At 39.9% G+C, this 17,894-nt stretch overlaps 1 protein-coding gene across 1 annotated transcript in view; it reads left to right on the forward strand.

Moving 5' to 3' along the window:
- The first annotated feature begins 3,236 nt into the window (after positions 1-3,236).
- CARD11 (caspase recruitment domain family member 11) overlaps positions 3,237-17,894 on the forward strand; it is a 103,491-nt gene continuing 88,833 nt past the window's right edge. The window contains 1 exon segment of the mRNA XM_036392572.2: positions 3,237-3,250. Within this exon segment, the coding sequence (XP_036248465.1) occupies positions 3,237-3,250 (14 nt within the window).

The raw sequence follows: 17,894 nt of genomic DNA on the forward strand, positions 1-17,894 counted from the left end.
GGGGAAGCGACAAGGAAAAAAAAAAAAAGAAAAAACTAATTGAAAGTATCTCGTTATTCCTTGCGCTAAGGATTTATTTCAGACAATTTCAAGATTAGCCATGCAGACAGAGTAGTCTCCCGATATCCCCGCAAAGCTCTGCATAGTTTATATTAATCAGATTTTCCTTGGAATACAAATCTCTACCGTCAATAGAAGGGTCCTCGAGCAGGTAAATCGAGCAGCTCCGGCTGTGATTCCAGCTCGCTGTGCAGTCAGTCAGCCACAGGCCGGTGCCGGTGTCACTTGAACTCCTCACGTTCAGCCGGAGGTAGGGAAAACCTCAGTTGATCCTGTCTCCCTCCTCGAAGGCTGGTGCCGATCCCTTCCTTGCAGGGAGACCACGACAAAAATCACCTCTAACAGAGAAAGCGCTCTTTCTCTGGCCGGTTGTAGACGCAGTAAGGAAGCAAACCCTCAGCTGGACAGTGTCCGGGGTGGGGGGAGCGAAAATCTCCCGAAACAAACAGCAACAAGGTGAAATCCTCCTAGCTCTGCTGAGCCGGGCTCCTGCTCTCCGCGCTGATGCAGCCCAGGGATCCCGGTCCTTCCTCCGAGCGTCTCTCCCTCACAGGCGCTGTAAACACAAGGGGGAAAGCGCGATCACAACAGCGGCAGCGGCGGCAATAAAACCCAACCGAAAAAAAAAAAAAAAAAAAAAGGGAAAGGGAAAGCAAGCGCTGGAGGTTTTATATTTGAACAAAGCATCGGGGTATTGTTTCAGTCCCGCCTTCCGTGAAGGAAAACTTTCGTGGGAGATTCCCTCCCCCCCTTGTTAAAAGAAAGGAAAGGATAGGAGTAGTTATAAAAGAAGTGCACCGACGATAAAGGCGAGTTAAAAACAAAGCACCTAAGCGCGAAGTTGATCAAACACGAGTCCCGCCAGCTCGCCCCCGCCCCCGAAAGCCGCCTCAACTTTTCTCAGCGCCTCAGGCGGCGGCGCGGCGCGACCCTGCCCGCGCCCCCCGCCATCCCCCCGCGCCCACCTCGGCTTCCCCCCCCCCCGCGTCCCGGCTCCCCCTCAGCTCCCTCCGAACCGGCAGCGGCGCTGCTGGCTCACCTCCCGGCTCCCCGCACGGCTCTCCCGCCCACCTTCCCTGACCTACACCTCACTAGCGGGGCCGTGTCTGGGCTGGGAAGGGCGGGGGGGGGCGCATCCTGCGCGGGGCTGTGGGCATGTGTGTGCGTGTGTGTTTATCTGTACGCGTGTGCATCTGTACGCGTGTGCCACTGGCGGGACTGGGCGGTGCGGGGCTGGGAGGGGGGTATTTTAGTGCATGTTCCGCAGCCGCGGGAGGGGGGGGCATACAGCACCGCCATCCCCTTCCCCTCACGCCGCCGGCGCAGCGGGACCTGCGCTCGCTCCGGCCGGGACGCTCATTGGGCGGCAGAGCGGGCCGGGCGGCGCGCGCGCGGAAGGGGCCGCTCGCGCAAGGGGCCGCGCGCGCCCGCGCAAAGGCGCGAGCGGGGCTGTGTCTCGCGCCCCCCTTTGCCCCCTCCACACCCCACGGCGCGCGCCGGCCCTGAGGGGACGCGGCCCGCGGTCCCCGCCGTTTGTTCCCGTCCCCATCCTCGTCCCCGTCCCCATCCCCGCGGTCCCGGCGGGGCGCTCCGCCGCCGCGTCCCTGCGCTAACAGCGCCCCCTATGCCCGCGTGGCGGTGCCGCGGGCGGGGACACGCCGGGCCCGCCCGGACAGGCCGGGCCGCCGCCGCCGCCGCCTCATCCCGGGCGCGCCCCGCGGCGGCCGCGCTTCCCGTGCGCCCGAGGGCGAGGAGCAGGAATGTGGTGACAGAGCCAAGGGAGCCCCGAGGTGCGAGTTAACCCCGTCCCTGCGCGCTGGGCTGTGCGGTGCTGCCGCTCTCCTCAGCGCGGTGCGGTTGTGCCCCGTGGAGGGGAGCGAGGGTGCAGGGTGGCAGAGCCAAAGTTGGAGGTTGGCTCCTGCTCCTTCTGCCTTTTGAGAGGCCGTGTGTGATGATGGAGCCGTGCAGCAAACACTGTGTATTATCACATCAAACACAAGGTCATTTTCCCCTTTTATTAACAGTGGTGTGATGGGTGTCTGACAGGTGTGTAACCCAAGAAAGCACCTTTTTCTCAAGCCTGTGTTATTTTCCAGCATACAAGAAAGTAAAACAGCTTCACAGTTTGCACCCCAGCACAGGGGAACACTTTCCCTGGTTCCCTGGCAGTGTCTCCTGTGCCCAACACCTGGCCCTCAGCTGCCTCCCTATCCAAGCCATTCCATCCATCAGCATCCAGAGCTGCAGGGCAGCTTTTCCTCCTGACCCTCCCTTCGTATCTCCCAGGTACATCTGTCTGCCAGATTCCCTCCTACGCCAGTCCCTGCTTCTTATAGTATCCAACAGGTTATTAAGTTTTATGACATCTCTTGTCTGCCCACCCTTTATCCCTCTCTGTGCCAGCTTGCTCCTGTGTTCAAGTTGCTGCACTCAAATCCTCCTTATTGTGGCATCTTTTCCTGGTATGAGATATGAGCTGTATTCACCAGCCGCCTCTTCCTTGTGGTAAATAGAGTGAAAATAGCGATTCTGTTGTGCCTGTCACGTCACACTTTCCTTTTTTTGTGCGTAGACCACATTAATAATTATCTACACATATCAGGACTTGGTGCTTATGATTTTCCCTGCAATACGTCCGCTTTGAGAACAATGCAAACTGAACCCAGATTGTGTTCAGAACTGACCTCAAGGAAGTAACAATCTGTTTGTAACTCCCATTGCACCATTAACAGTAGTTATTTTACTGCAGCGTGAAAAAAACCCTCTTTTTCTTTAACCAGTAATTTTGGGTGGGACTGATTTGCCTTAACTGGAAATGGCAAATATATTTAATTGTGTGTTGGGCAGTTTTCTTTAGGTATTTTTTTAAGCACTGTTAACAAAGAAGTGCAGGGCTGCTCACGGAAATTTCAGTTTAAGATTTCAAATTCAGTTTGATATCTAAAAAAGTCCTTGGTGCTTCCTCGTAAGTTCTAGGGAAGGCAGTTTGCAGCAGTTATGAGAGTACTGTGAAAAGTCTGCTAAAAGAATCATTGTCAGACTGTTGAAACCAAGGTGCTGCAAAGGAGAAATGCTCATTTCTGTAACATTGCTCAATTTCAGTGGAAGTTTGTTTCACTTTGAAATGGACATGTTTTCCTTGTAGCGCTTTAAATCTGTCTGTTCAGCATGCAAACATGAGCATCGGAAGGTAATCTACAAACACAAACACAGGAAAGTAACCTATTTTCGTCACTCAGGCCTTGCTTTCTTATTTAAATATGATGTCGTTCATACTTGACATTTTGGGTGAAATGTTTGCAGTTTCTTCTTTTATTTTTAACAATGAGCACGTCTAACAGGACAATACTCATGGTGGGGTTTTTTTTCTATTTCCCTTGGTTACAGTAAACCTACTTAACAGCGTCCATATCTGAAAAAATTATCTGAAATCTTGTTATCTAGATTAGTGAAAGCTTTTTAGCACTTCTCCCTCCTGTATGCATCTAACAGTTAAACATATAGCAGAATACTGGTAGGAGAACAGCTCGCCCACCTGAAAAAGCAGAAACAACAAATCTGACGGTCATAAAGACAGAAGAAAGGACGGGATGAGTTTTCGGGAATTTTAAAAGTAAACACAGGAACAAAAGAAGCAATGTAGTTAGTTTTATTTAAAGGTGGGGGAAAAAAGAAGGTTTAAAGTCTTTTTATCAATGGTTGTGTTTTGAAATGAGTTGTAAATGCGGTGAGATTGTGAGACAAAAGAGAAAGGAAGAAAAGGCTCCACTACTAAAGAGAGGCCATTTAAGGAAAGGCGGCCTTCGAGCCAAGAAAGTGGAATCATGGAACTACTTCCACAGGAAAATCTCACCAATGTTTTTTTACAATCTTCTAATCTTCTTCTTTCATATCTTCTGGGGTACAGTTGATTGACTCTTTAGCATTTGGAATTAGCTAAACTCCTACAGATGGAGCGTTCTCATATGCAAATAATTTTACATGCTTTTAAGGTTTTGCTTGTTTGCTGGGGGGTTTGTTCGATTTTTTGGTTTGTTTGTTTGTTTTTGAGCACTGCAGCAGGTTGTTGGGATCTGCTGCAGCTCCTCATGCAGTCTCTGCTTCTCACAGTCATTGATGGGTGGTACCCAGCTGGGGTCTAGATTATGCCAAACGTAATGGTTTTTAGCCAGGTAATTGCTATGGTTTATTTGGCTTTTTTAGTCCAGTAAGCCAAATAATTATACTGCATTGTCTTACATATATTTTTTAAAAAAATTAATCAGTGATTTTCTATGTGGTTTTTCTTGACAGCACACTTTCTTTGTTGATGACTTACTTCGCCTGGAAAATTTAACTGGTAAAGCAAAAGTCTCTACCAATACCTTTGAAAATTAAATGGAGAGCTATATGAACACTATAACAGGCAAAATAAAAGTTGATATTCCAGTAAGGTCTTCCTCATAAGTAATGTAAAACAATTATTTAATTGTTAATTTAATTAACTATTTTTAATTCCTTGGATAGAAGGTATGGATCTTGTTGGTACCCTGAAAACAGCTCCATGGGTTGTTCCTACACTTCCATTTTCCTTCACTCAAAAGCTTCAAGTGCAAAATTCAGGACAAGCAATTTTATTGACTACCACATGATAGTCCCAGAGGGTTTTTATATTGCCTTTCCTTTTCTCCCAAGAGGGACAGTGCTTTAGAAAACAATGACTTTGCAAGTAGAAAGTAACTTTCCTTCAAATGGGGAGGTTTTTCAGCATATTAAATCAACCTGAATTCAATGAACTTTTGGGAGGGGGCTAAAACCTTCCCTAGCAAGGGTAAATTCCCTAGGGACACTAGCCAGCTGCTCTGCTTTTATCAAGTAAATATGCTTCTGTGTCAATAAAAAACATTGGAAGAGAAGGAAAAAAGTCTCCCATTATAAGCTGGAAGTCTCAGGGGAGACATTAGGCAATGACTTCACCACACTTCTGGAAGTATCTCCTGCAGCAAACACTGTTGCAAGAGCAAGAATAACTCCCATTAAATTTTACTGGCCTTAAATAACTTAATATGGTGTCAGTCTATAAAGCCCCCAAACAAACAGAATGACAAATTTTTGTTTTCTCCATGTGGTTTGAATTTACATAAAAGAAATTAAAATTAGATTTATGTACCTCTTACATCTGATTTTAAATTCAGAAATGCGAGCAAATTCAGAGTTAAATTCCTTTGCTTGCTGCTTAATATGATTGTGCTCAGGAGTGTGGGAACAGGCGAGGTGCAGTTCTAAGGCAGAGCTGTAGAAGTTGAGGGCAGAATGAATATATTGAAATGTTTCATGGCTTTTATGAGCCTGAGAAGGATCCTGCTAGAGCTGTAGCACGGCTATATTCATGCTCAAATACAGTTAAGCTGATGGAAGCAATGTGTGTGCCGTCAGGACAAGGAGCTAACGTGGCTTCTGAATTATCCCACCTCCTGTATTATCCCAAGGTAACGATAGGCTTTCTCATTTAGCCATCAGAAGAAATTCACAATGACCCAGCCATGTTGCCCTGCTGTGTTTTATGGAGTAGAGAGTTAGCGAAGTAACATAAAGGATCAAGACAACAGGTCCTGCTTTTTTGAAATGTAGACGTTTGAAAACATTCTCAGAGCCTCCCAGAGGAAGTCTACAGGGGCTCTAATGATTCTACTCCAGATAAGTTGGGCTAGAATGGAGAGAGAGATCTTCTCTTAAGAAGTCTGTGCCTTCAAACACCAGCGGGTCTGGCTACCCAGCCATGGGATCGCCCTTTCATGGTTCTGATGATGCCCCAGGCACGAGTGACCTGAGCACTTTGAGAATTGTCTGAAATTGCCCATAAATACTTGGGCAGACTTCGGACAAAGACTGAATGTTTCGGTTGAACTTAACCTTTGTACTGAGGAGTGCCATCTCGGGGACTTCCTCAACTTTCTAGCTGATCAGGAAAAAATAAATGAAGCAGAATCTGAAACCATAAGTACAAAAGAAATCTACTGAATAGCAGCTGAATATTACCAGTAAAATGCATTAATGCATCAGCTTACACTTGATCACACTAGGCAGAAGACTTCCAGAGAATACATCAGACTGTAGGAAGTACAGTATTAGTTGCATTCTTTTTTCCTTCCATCTTTTTTTTCTTTTTTTTCCCCAGAACTAAACCAAAGCCCATTCACAACAGTAAAAAGTACTACTTCTGCATGACATGTCTCAGGCAGGACATAAAATGTTAAACACTTTGAAATGAAATTAGATTTCATGGTGTTTTCCATTTTTCAACAACTCTTATATGAAAAACCCAACAAACAAAAAACCCCACAAAATCCTTAGCTCAAGTCCTTGTACCCCATGTGAGATCCATTGTGATTTCTGTTGATTACAATTTTCTGAATTTCCTGATTAAAGGAAGTTGTAATATGCCCATGGTTTCTCCCAGAGGGTGCTAGTTTAGTCATTAGTGAACTGGTTATTGTCTTCCATATCCTTATTCACAAAAATATTACAAAGACCTAAATAACTTTCTTGCAGTCTCTGAACAGTGCAGAAAACTGATTTATCAAGGGTTATTTTCAGATGCAGTATAAACATCTTAAGTAAGCAAAGACATCCATTGAACACTTTGTGATATGATTCCTCCATTACAGTGAGAACTCTGTTAAGTGTGTGCATAGAGATCACATTCCAAAAAATAGCATATTCTTGAGATCCTGTAATTGAGAAATGCAAAGTGCTAGACAAGTTAGTTCATTATTACAGCCCTGCATTTTTCTGACTTGATTGACATGACTCAAATGGAAAAGCTTTAAAAGCAAAATGCCAGTGTGACAAACAGATAACAAGAAGGAGGATGGAAACAATTACCACAAGGGCTTGAGCAGTTCCACTCACTAAAGGGGAGAAAACTGAACATCTCAGCCATGTTGCTGCTGCCATAGTCTACAATTTGTCCATCATATAAAAATAAACAGGTCATGAAATGGCAAAGTGAGTTTTAAAGAATAAATAGAAGCTATTTGCAGTGATTGGCCACCTTAGCTATAGATTATTTTTTCCTCCATAGGATGTGAATATATATTGATGAGTAGTATTTTAAATTAGGATTCAAATCCAGAGGAACCTGCCAGCTATGGGGATTTCAGCAGATACTTTTCTGCCATAATGAGACCATGGCTTGTCTTTTAAGGACATTTTGGCTTTATGAATCCTTTGCTCCTGAACACTTGTGTAGCCAAGAATTTTCCAGATTTATTGATGACTGAAGTTGAGATGTCAATTTTAGATTCTGTAACTCTGGTTTACAAAAATAAAAAATGGACCAGACTGTTGGTTCAGAGAGATAAAGTGAGAGGGTTAATGTGAGTGAGCCATTGTGCCAGATGGTTTTTACAAGTACTGCTATTTTGGCATAAAATTAATGTTGTTCCAAAATATTTTTTGCCAGATATCTGTGCAGAGATTCTGACCAGCAGGTTCTTATATTTAGCGGCCAAAATAATGTATTTGTCACCACTGTTCTCCTTGGCTGCATGTTTGTGTACATCAGCTCAGCCCTTCTCTTGACTGACTGTACTGGCATCTACTCAGTGCCTAACAGCTTTTTCTAGACTGCTTCTTCTCAGTTCTGTAATTCTTCCTTTTCTTACGAGTTTTCTTTTTTCTTTTTATTCTTTTCTTTTTTTTTTTTTTAAGATGATCAAAAGCAATTATAATATATCTTTGAATCTTTTCAAGATAGGACAAGAGTTCAGATTAGCACTGGAGAGCTTTCCTTTCCACAGGTCTCTTATCATGATTCTGCTAACAGAAATTAATTTTGTAGAAATCCAGGCTTGGGCACGGACAGTACATTTCACCATTCTTACAGCTTTAGCTCAAAGTTATTATTGCTGCTCTGTGCTCAGAAGGGAAGACTGCATACTAATTACATTCATTTTATCTTAATTTCCATAGCAATTAAATGTTATTTTAAAAGGCTAATCTGAAATATTTTCTAAGTGATCCACTTGGGTGACACCCTTGCACCATTTTTAGGAAAGCAATGAAAATGTATTTAAACGTGTGCTAAGGTCTTGAATCTCAATCTCACTTTTCACTGTTACTTTTCAGTAATACAGACAATATGAAATGCATATTCCTTGGAAGAAAACACCCACAACAAAGGAATTCACACCCATGATAAATTTAAACAGCAGCGGAATATCAGGATAGCTTTGACAGCACAGCTGATGTAAAGGAGAAATATAGGAGTAAAAATAAAATAAAACAATTTTTACTGAAGAAATTTATGTTTTAGAGGAAGTAGGAAAGCTTTGTGGTTATTTACATAGAAACCATTGATTTTTCTTAACTACTCTGTAATGCATCTATGCAGTAATTTAGAAAGCTTATACTTAAAACAGATGCCAGCATTATTCTTCAGAGAGTACTCAGAACACAGTGAGAGTGAGACAGATGGATGCAGCAGAATCAATAGTTCAGAGAACACCATCAGGTGCTTGCATTTCGCATAGGTCAAGTTTGATGAAACCCCAGCTTCGTGAATCAACAGTTCTGGTGTAAATAATTCACAGGAATAGAAAAAAACCCACTATGCTTATATGGGATGAATATAAATATACTTTTAAAATAATTGTTAGTGAGCTGTAATATGATTTGACTCATGTAGCTGGCTTAGATACACATATGATCCTACTAATACAAAGTTTTAGTACAGCAGGAGATTGGAGATTTTTGGTTTAGTAATGAGTTAGTGAAATAAGGAAAATTATGAACTTTAAACTGAGTGGCATTTGCAGTACAATAATGCTGCAGCCTCTTTGCTCTTCTAATGAATATACTGTAAAAAAATTAATAAATCTTCAATTAGTATTTAAATCTGATCTCATTCCTTATTTTGTATGTGTATCTTTAAGTATTCCAAGATGACTCTAATGTGACCTCCCTTTGGGAGCAGCTCCACAGGGCTCTCATAGGTGCAAGAGGAACAGGTGCAATCTGCAGGGGGAGGTGACTTGCTCTGTGAAGCACTCAGTGATCAGAACAGGACTCCTGTTGCCTTAACAGTGAAGTGAAGTAAAGCTCAGCTCACTCTGGATCTCCCTAGAGATGGAACTTAATTCTGCTCCAGCATGTTTGTTCAACTGCTGCAGCCGTGCACATTTTGGTGTCACTACTTCTGGTTTTTACTGGTAAGGTGAAAAAAACCAAAGGAAGTCATGTGTTGTTATCATTTGCCCCCCTCTCCCCAGAACTGATGTGGATTTCAGATTGTGTAGGATGAGAAAAAGAGCTACTTTGTTTTGCTGAGAATGTTTATCATTGCTTTTCCTGACAGACCTATAGAGAAGCCTTTCAAGCCCCCTCACAAGGGCAAAAATTAAGTAGATAAGGGTGAAACTTCAATATTGAGTTGTAACTTGGATTCATTCACACATAACTGAACTCAGTTATGAAATTTATAACCTTAAAAGCCTAAATAAAAATAAAGATGGCTAAAGGAACTGATGGGAGGTGATGGATTTTGTAGAGAAATAGCAATATATTTCTTTGCTAGTCAAAATTAATACTTTAAAAGAGTTACCAAGATGAATGTCAAATACCTTCAAATTTATAATGCTTAAATAATACAAACATTGTATTATATTACATAATGCCTGGATATACAATGGATTCTTAAAACAACTGCCAAACAAGTTCCATGAACTTCCAGTGTCTCTTTAGCAATAAAATTTCCAGAGGACTGGAAGGAAAACCCAGTGTTGTGTAAATATTTTAAAGTTAATGACGCCACAAGTAATCTCAGACATGTTAATTGAAGATCAGTTCTCATGCACTCAACAGACTGCTTAAGATGGAAACAGTAGAAACAAAATTAAAAATCAGTGCTGATTAATCTGTTTTTTATGGAAAACAGATATTGAACAGGATTGCTGGTGCTGTGGATGACATCACAGCCTTGACACATAATCTCCCATTGCTTCATTTATTGTTCTTCATTTTGGCCATAATGTCTTGCCTGATTATGGTTTTAAAAACAAGTGGGTTATCTGATGTTCAGCCCTTTAGACTGGAATGATAAACTGAAGCAAACTTCAAAAATAATCATTGGGTTGAAAGGTGTGTGGAAGGAGTGTGTATTTGGGGGAACTTTGTCAGATCTATTTTTAGGCCTGATGTTATTTAGGATCCTTGCTGAAGAATGACATTCTGAGAAATCTTTCATCTGTCAGGAAAAGCATGCTTTGGGAAGTAAAAAAAAAAAGTCCACAGTTGAAAAGTGATGCTAAATTATTTCAGACCACAAATAAGAGTAGAGGTTGTCAACAGTGAATTTTCATCTCTATGGTGACACTTGAAAAACTCAGCTAAAGCAACTGAAAGTGTGAAATTAGAGAACATAAACTGAAGAATGATAAATCCCTTTGTGGATGTCATAATTCTTGAGTAATATGAACTCTAGTGTGCTGGGGTTTGGAATTTAGAGATTTTTAACATCTGAAATGAAATAATCACCATCGAGTTCAACTAGTTTTATTTATTGCCAGTGTTCAGCAGCTTAGGTTTCCTGATCCACCCACTCAGACCATTCCAGTTTGTAACTGGTCTTCACATACTTTACCTAGACATGCAGTGGCCTCTCTGTCTGTAGAAGATGTTGCTTATTTAGAAAATAATCTGTAAATAGACTTTTTTGCTATTCCCGATTATATTTTTCTCAATGTTCAATATTGCTTTCCAATAGAAGTAATAGATGTGTTAATATTCCAACTTAAAAAAAATACATTTGTGTACATGATTTAGCTTTAAAAATTATTGGGAATTTGCAATATAAATGAGCATTGTTTCATCAAACCTTAGAGAAACAGCTGCCTCACGAGCTGCAGTGAAATTCTGACCTTATCCATGGAAGTCTCTCCAGTATTTTCAGGGAGAAGACAGGGAAGGAATTTGCTATTGGACAGTGGTTGATTGTTCCTGGCTTCACCTAAATCCAGCAACCTTTGTTGATCATAGCAGCAGCCAAAGAATTTCTCTAATGTGTGAGAAAGAAAACAAAAACAGCAGAAAGTGTTCCAAATTCTGAGAGACTTGTCAACAATGAAATGTGTTAGTTGCTTTGATGACAAGAACAAAGCCAGCAGGGAAGGATATTTGCAATTAAATCCTTAGAAAAAAGTTTCCAATTACATTTATTTGTAAAATGCATGGCAAAAAAAGTGAGTTTGGAGTCTCCACACTTCTTTTATATGACAAGAAAAACTTTGCTTTGTGACATTCATTGAACAGTGTCACATCTTGGTTTTTCTTTCTCAACTCTTTACTCCAGCTTTTTAAAAGGAGATTTACACGCTGTCTCAGACATCTTACATACATAGATTAACAAGAAATAAATTGGCCTTGGATGTTGGCAAATCTCAAAACCATATGTTCAGAGAGTTCTTTCATTCAGTTGTAATTAATTTTTTACAAAATTAGTAGCTTTAATCAATTGGATACCTGGATGGGGTCTGAATCCTGTTATGGGTGTTTGAAGTCTCAGGGAGTTGTAGTAGATCAAGCAAAACTTTCATAGCTGTGACCTTTCTCCTTTCACTATATATATCTGTGTTAAATAATACTGAGACAAATTCTGCCTTTTGTCATAATGATATAAATCCAAAATAAAGCCTTAATACTGCAAGGACTTAGTACATGTACTCCAGGCAAGGGGCAAATCCTATATATTAGAGCAGTAATATATAAATGCTTAACTTGCAGCAGATGAATATCTCTGCAGGATTTAATTTAAGCAGACACTTCCAGTTTCAGTGGATGTCACCTGGAGCAGAGCTTGGTGTGCTGGTTGGAGACATTGTGCCTTGCTTGCTGTTATTGCTTGATCTCTAACAAGTCCCAGGGGCCTCCAGTCACTTAGCGTTCATTATTTAGGCAAAAATTCATTTAAAGGCATCCTAAAATGCTGTAAAATAATGATTACAAAGCCTCTGAACAAAGAAAGAACAATGCATCTTAAATTGCTGCTTGAAATACCTCAGATGTAGAATTTTTCTCTTACCAAGCATTTTGAATTATTCTGGGTTTAGTTACTTTATGGTGTATTTTGAAGTAATGTCCATAAATTTGTCTCTAGAAAAATATCAAAAGAGTGAAAAAGAGCCCTTGTTTGACTTGTGCCCCTGTGCTGAATAGTCACACTTTGCATTGGCTCCCTAACAAACACTGCAGCTGAGAGTAATTCTGAAAAAGAAAAATGGAAGAGCAGCTTTCCTTCCAGCACATTGCAGTATAAAGTCTTATGACACAGCTAAGTATAGCTAATTTATTTGCAGCAAAGGGGTTATTAAGATGAAGATTAATGCACAAATAACTCTTTCCTGGAAGCTTACTGTGATGCATAAACTCACAAAATCTGTTGCATAGGACGGTTTACAACTGTGCTCAGTGTGGCTGGGATCCTTTTATCAGTGCAGTAATACTCAGGGTACTCTTCCAGAGGCCACTGCACAGCAGGGGAGAAGGGCCTGGGCATTCCCTTTATCCCCACAAACATGTGAATGTGTTTACTGGAAGAGGAATAATTTTATCTGGGATTCAAGATCCATTATGATTCCAAGAGGAGTCAGTACCATGATTGCAGGCTGATAGCCTAGGGAAGCCACTAAGCAACAAATGGGAATTGTTGGTTTGTTGTGGTAACTGTATTTTATAAATTACTAGACCATCATGGACTGCTTTTGTTTTGTTTTGCCTTTCCTTGGAGAACTGGGTATTGGGTAGAAATAATACTGTGATTTTTAGTAGAGTTGGTATCTTGCCCTGAGTAACCCCCCTATATAACTTCCTCTATGTATCTAATGTGTACCATATGTCTGGGGTAATAATTTGCAGGAATATGTCAGAATGTCCCTCTAGTAAGGTTAGGGGTAATAAACTGTTGTTAGTGGTTCCAAGGTCAAAGCTGAGTTCTTTCCATGGAAATAAAAGATAGCACTGCATTACCTTGTCAAGTTAATACAGTGTGATAGAGCAGCTCAGGCAGCACATCCTGAAAGACTGTAAATGTCTAATAGATTTAGGAAAACTGTACCTCAGGGAACATATTAGGAAGGATTCATCAATGGATCAAAACTGTCTTGGAGTCTTACTTATTGGGGACCAGCACAGTTTTAAATTATTGCTTTCTTAAGAAAAGCCTCAAGACAAATTGTATTTCTTAGATTAGCTTTACACGAGTGGTCAATAGTTTCTCTTGGAGAATTTTGAGGGCTTGTTGTGGTTTTTTTTTTTTAACACTGGCATGAGCAATTTCAATAATTTGAACTCTGTAATTAAGTTTTGATTTTTTTCCCAACTGATTTTCAAATTGCTTAATGTGCTGCTTATAGTCTGTCATTCTTTGCAGATGAAATTGGACATATTTGTGAAGTGTCTTAGCAGTGTGTCTCTAATGACAAAGAACTTTAATTATAAGATATGGGTTTGCAAGTTGTGCATTAATTAGACACAAAATTAACAAAGTGTGAAGTTTGTACACATGTTCACACATACACAGAACATCAGGAAGTTTTCATGCATAGATGTATCCCAATATATGTAAGCATTTGGAATCAATACTGGTTTCAGGGTAATAGCAATTAATAAGAATTCTGCTACTCTGTGTGTTTTGAATTGTTCTGCAATTCATCCCTGGGAAATCAGTTACTCGATATTTCCAATGTGGCTGAAGTAGAAACTGGCCTCTATTTATGATTGAACTTAGATCTCCCTATTATGCTTTTGCTGTTTAAAGTCATGATGGACTGTAACTCACAGCTTAAACAAGAAAACTTTATACCAAGGAGCAGATAAATAGGATTAAGATAATAATTCTGCAGTTCTGGAGTAATTGCTATTTGCAAAGCACAAACTGTGGTTTACTGATGACATCATTAGAGTCTTGCTTTAATTAAAGTCTATATTGCCTGTGTTTTACTATGACTGCCTCTTACTGTAAATTGATTTTATAGGGCACTAATTTGTAAACTGGATATTGCTGCAGAATAAGACTTGGTTATATTTTTGTGGTCTAAATGCTACATAGTATTTAAGAATGCATTTAATGTTAAGTATATATTCAGCAGTTTTGTTGAACTCTTGCTTCTTTTATTCCACTTCATGCAAATTCATGTCTCAAATAGACCTACTAAGGATCTGATCCTTGTAATCTTATTGATATTGAGTAATGCCTTAATTGCTAGACTGTCATTTTGACATAGACTATTTTAATTTCAGAACAAGAAAAAACAAATGCAGGAAGGAATTTAGGAAACTGTGTTCAAGCTTAGAATTAAAATGTTTTGACAGGATCACAAAAAGGAAATAAGGTTTTAGATTTCTCTGTTATCAAATATGAGCCATGGGTTGCATCCTATGGAAAGGAATGGATGCAGCTCCTTTATCGAGTACCTATTGATTTTTAGTGTTAAGAAGAGTGACCAATGAAAATGAATTTGGAGAAAAATGGTGCTTTTTACTGATGCCTGCAATTGTTGGATCTCTGATTTTGTAGTTCCCATAACAACATCCAAATGACTGAGGACTCTGCACCATTGCTGCCCATTGAACCTACAGGATGTGGCTGCTATTGCTCCACTTTCCTCATCTCTCTGAGAAAGGCAAATGCGTTGGGAAGCTGGCTCCATGTTTTGTTCCAGAAAACAGAACTTTACTGCTATTCATTGTCTGTATTTTTCCATCTATAAAACCAACAAAACCCAAACACCTAGTGTTGGGAAATTCTTACATCCCACTTACAATTCATGTCTTTGTTCTCCTTTGAGTGACCAGAGAAATACAGTACAGCTGTATATTTTTTTGTTGGAAAATTATAGCAACCAAGAAATGAAAATATTCTTTTTGTAAGTCACATTTTTATTTCCAGCTGAGTTGTATCAGCTTAGGCAGAACAATAGCAGAATCCAGCACCTTAAGAGGTTGAGGGACTATTTCTTTAAAATAACTTTAATCCTTTGGGATGCAAATGAATTAAGAGCATGTAAATGCTCTACAATAAGAATATACTATTTTTGTGACCTGCAATTTACACTTTGCTGAGTTAGATATTCATTTCACAAATTTTTTTTTTTTATTTGCTTCAGGTAAACCTGAAGCTGCATTCTGGGACCTGTATGCAGAGAATGGTTTGTTCCAACAAATTGACAGCACTCATACTCCATCTACCATGCTGACAGTACAAGTAGTTGATATGTCTTGAATTTGTTAAGACATTGACAGGAGAAGGATTTAAAGGTTGGGGAGCATTATTTTGTTTATCATGCTGGTGATGAGATGAAACTAATGCTCCAAATATATGATGGCAACCTGCTATTTTAGAGATAAAAAATGTCTGAATTGCCAGTAAAAGAGCGAGTAACCTTCTTTGCAAGTAGCCATGATCTTTAATTTGTTTACTAAAGTTGTTTTCATAGAATATATATGTTAAACCTGACAGCTTGATTGCACTGGGGTCTCGCCCCAGGGCAGCTATTTGGATGCATCATAGACACAGAATATCAACATAAAATAATTTTGCTGGAATAAAAAATCTGTCTATCTTGCTGTCCATTTTGACTGTCTCAAGTGCACAATTCAACAGTTTTGTAAAATTGAATAGTATATGCTCCAATTCTCTCTTGGAATGTCGTGATGTTAGGAAACTATTGTGTTTCTGTGCAGAAGGAGATAGATCTTTATTCCACAGCAAAGCCTTGCCTAGGGCATTATGATTTTTCCCTACCCATATGTTTAATGTGTGTTCTTATATACAGATTGCTGTGAGGACAAACCTCTTCATAACCAGCTCTCAGCTATCCCTTACAAACCCTCATTATGTTAATTAAACAGTTTTTGTTACCCCCTACACAAAATACTAAGCCTGGAAGAAAACAGTTTTGAGAACACATATTAGGATCCTTAAAAACACACAAACAGAGGTATGTGTTTGTGTCAGGAAAATGTAATAGCTATTCCAAACCCAAAAATTACCAAGCTACAAAATTGCATTAGTATATTTGGGCTTAAGTTGATCTTTGAGGCATGGAGGCAGAGTTGAGAGACTGAATGGTCTGTCAGCAATTCAGTGCCATTCAGGGAAATTTGAGAATGCCAACAGAGGGGAAAATATATGTAGAGTTCTTCAGGCTGCTTAAGAGTGCTGCAGCAAAGAAACAACATCGTCACCTTGGCAAACATTAAAGTTAAGAACCTCTGCATTAAGTTCATAGTTACAATGCAAATATGTTTGTAACACTGATTTAGATGAACCCAAATTGTCAGCACATTCTTCCTTATTTTGTGAATATTATAAATGCTCAGTCTGCCTGGACTGCACAGTAACTTGGTCTGCAGGATTTCCCACACAAGCTCTGAGAAACATCTGTGCCTGAAGTTAGAAACAGTTCCCAGCAGCCAAGAGCTGAGGCTGCACTGGGAAGGTTTGGCTGGGATGTGCTCAGCGTGTCGCTTGGACTGCAGAATTGTTGTAGGTCCCTTCCTACTGCACTACTCTGTTCCAGTGTGGGTTGAATTTTGCAGGCACTGGCAGCTAAAATCCAAGTCTCTACTGAGATATACAAGCTCCATTTTTCAGATTTACAGCAACTAAATTTGGGCAAATTTTCAGAAGAGTGACAAAAGCTAAATCCCTGAGGTGAGTTATGGGTACCTGCCAGTATCTCAGTCCCTTTTCTAGTCCATGAGGCTTAATGTTCATTCTGTCATTGAGTTTCCCCTTATATTTTTGTTGTACTATATATCAATTGCTCAGTAATCCTTTCTTTTTCTTGTTAGATCCTTTGGTTTACTTAAAAAAAAAATTAACAACCAAGCTCACAGCCTAGAAAAAGCAATCAAATAAAACCTTCAAATATAGAACTATTCTGAAGTTTTTCTAGCTGCAGCCTATTTGGGAAGTTCATCAAAAAGTCTAGGTGAAGGAGCAGAGAGAGTGCACCTGACTCTTTTAGCTGACATTGGAATAATTAATTTTATGAAAATGACTTCCATTGGAGGTTAATTTATTTTGGCTGACAGTCACATACATTAATAGACATATCTAATGCTGCAGTCAGTCTGAACTTTATTTAGAATAGTTTATTTATATCTTTGGGTGATTTCATTGCAAAGAGGTGGAAGACATTTAGGTTCAAGTATGAACATTTTTCCCCAGTTTAAAAAAACACAAAGAAACAAAACCCCCCAGAATTTTGACTGCTTGAGTATTTTAGCCTTCTGATGGTTAAGCCTAAAATAGTTTGATTTCTTTCATCAGTGCAGCTTAAGCAGTTCCTTCAGATGACACAGTTGACTTCCTTGTACAGTAAGAAACACCAGACATCTTTCCTTTAATCCTGCAGTTTGTGACTTTAGGAACAAGGATATGCCTCAGAAACCTGGTATATAAAATAGTGTTTGTGTGCAACTCAGATGACTTACCTGTTCTTCTGGCCATAATTTGATATTTATAATTGTTTTACTTGTAACTAGCTTACACAAAATGGCAAAGCACAATAATCTCTCTATTTGAAATAGCTCACATGTAGTAGTATGAACTTTAAAAAGCAGAGCAAACCTGAGAATATTGAATAGGTTTATATACTATTCTAGTCTGAAAAATCCAGCTGTAGAAAAAACCTACATGCCCATTTCAATTTTATTTTTGAAAGGGTACATTATGATAGTAATTTCCCAGGAGGTAGTTGTGCCTTCTGCTTTTTTTATGCATAAGGATGGAGTCTAACGTAATTTTTAAGGCTTAGTTTTATCCTACTTTATCCTTGTGTTCCCACCACCTG

This window comes from Molothrus ater, chromosome 16 (assembly GCF_012460135.2).
Source record: "Molothrus ater isolate BHLD 08-10-18 breed brown headed cowbird chromosome 16, BPBGC_Mater_1.1, whole genome shotgun sequence".
NCBI lineage: Eukaryota > Metazoa > Chordata > Aves > Passeriformes > Icteridae > Molothrus > Molothrus ater.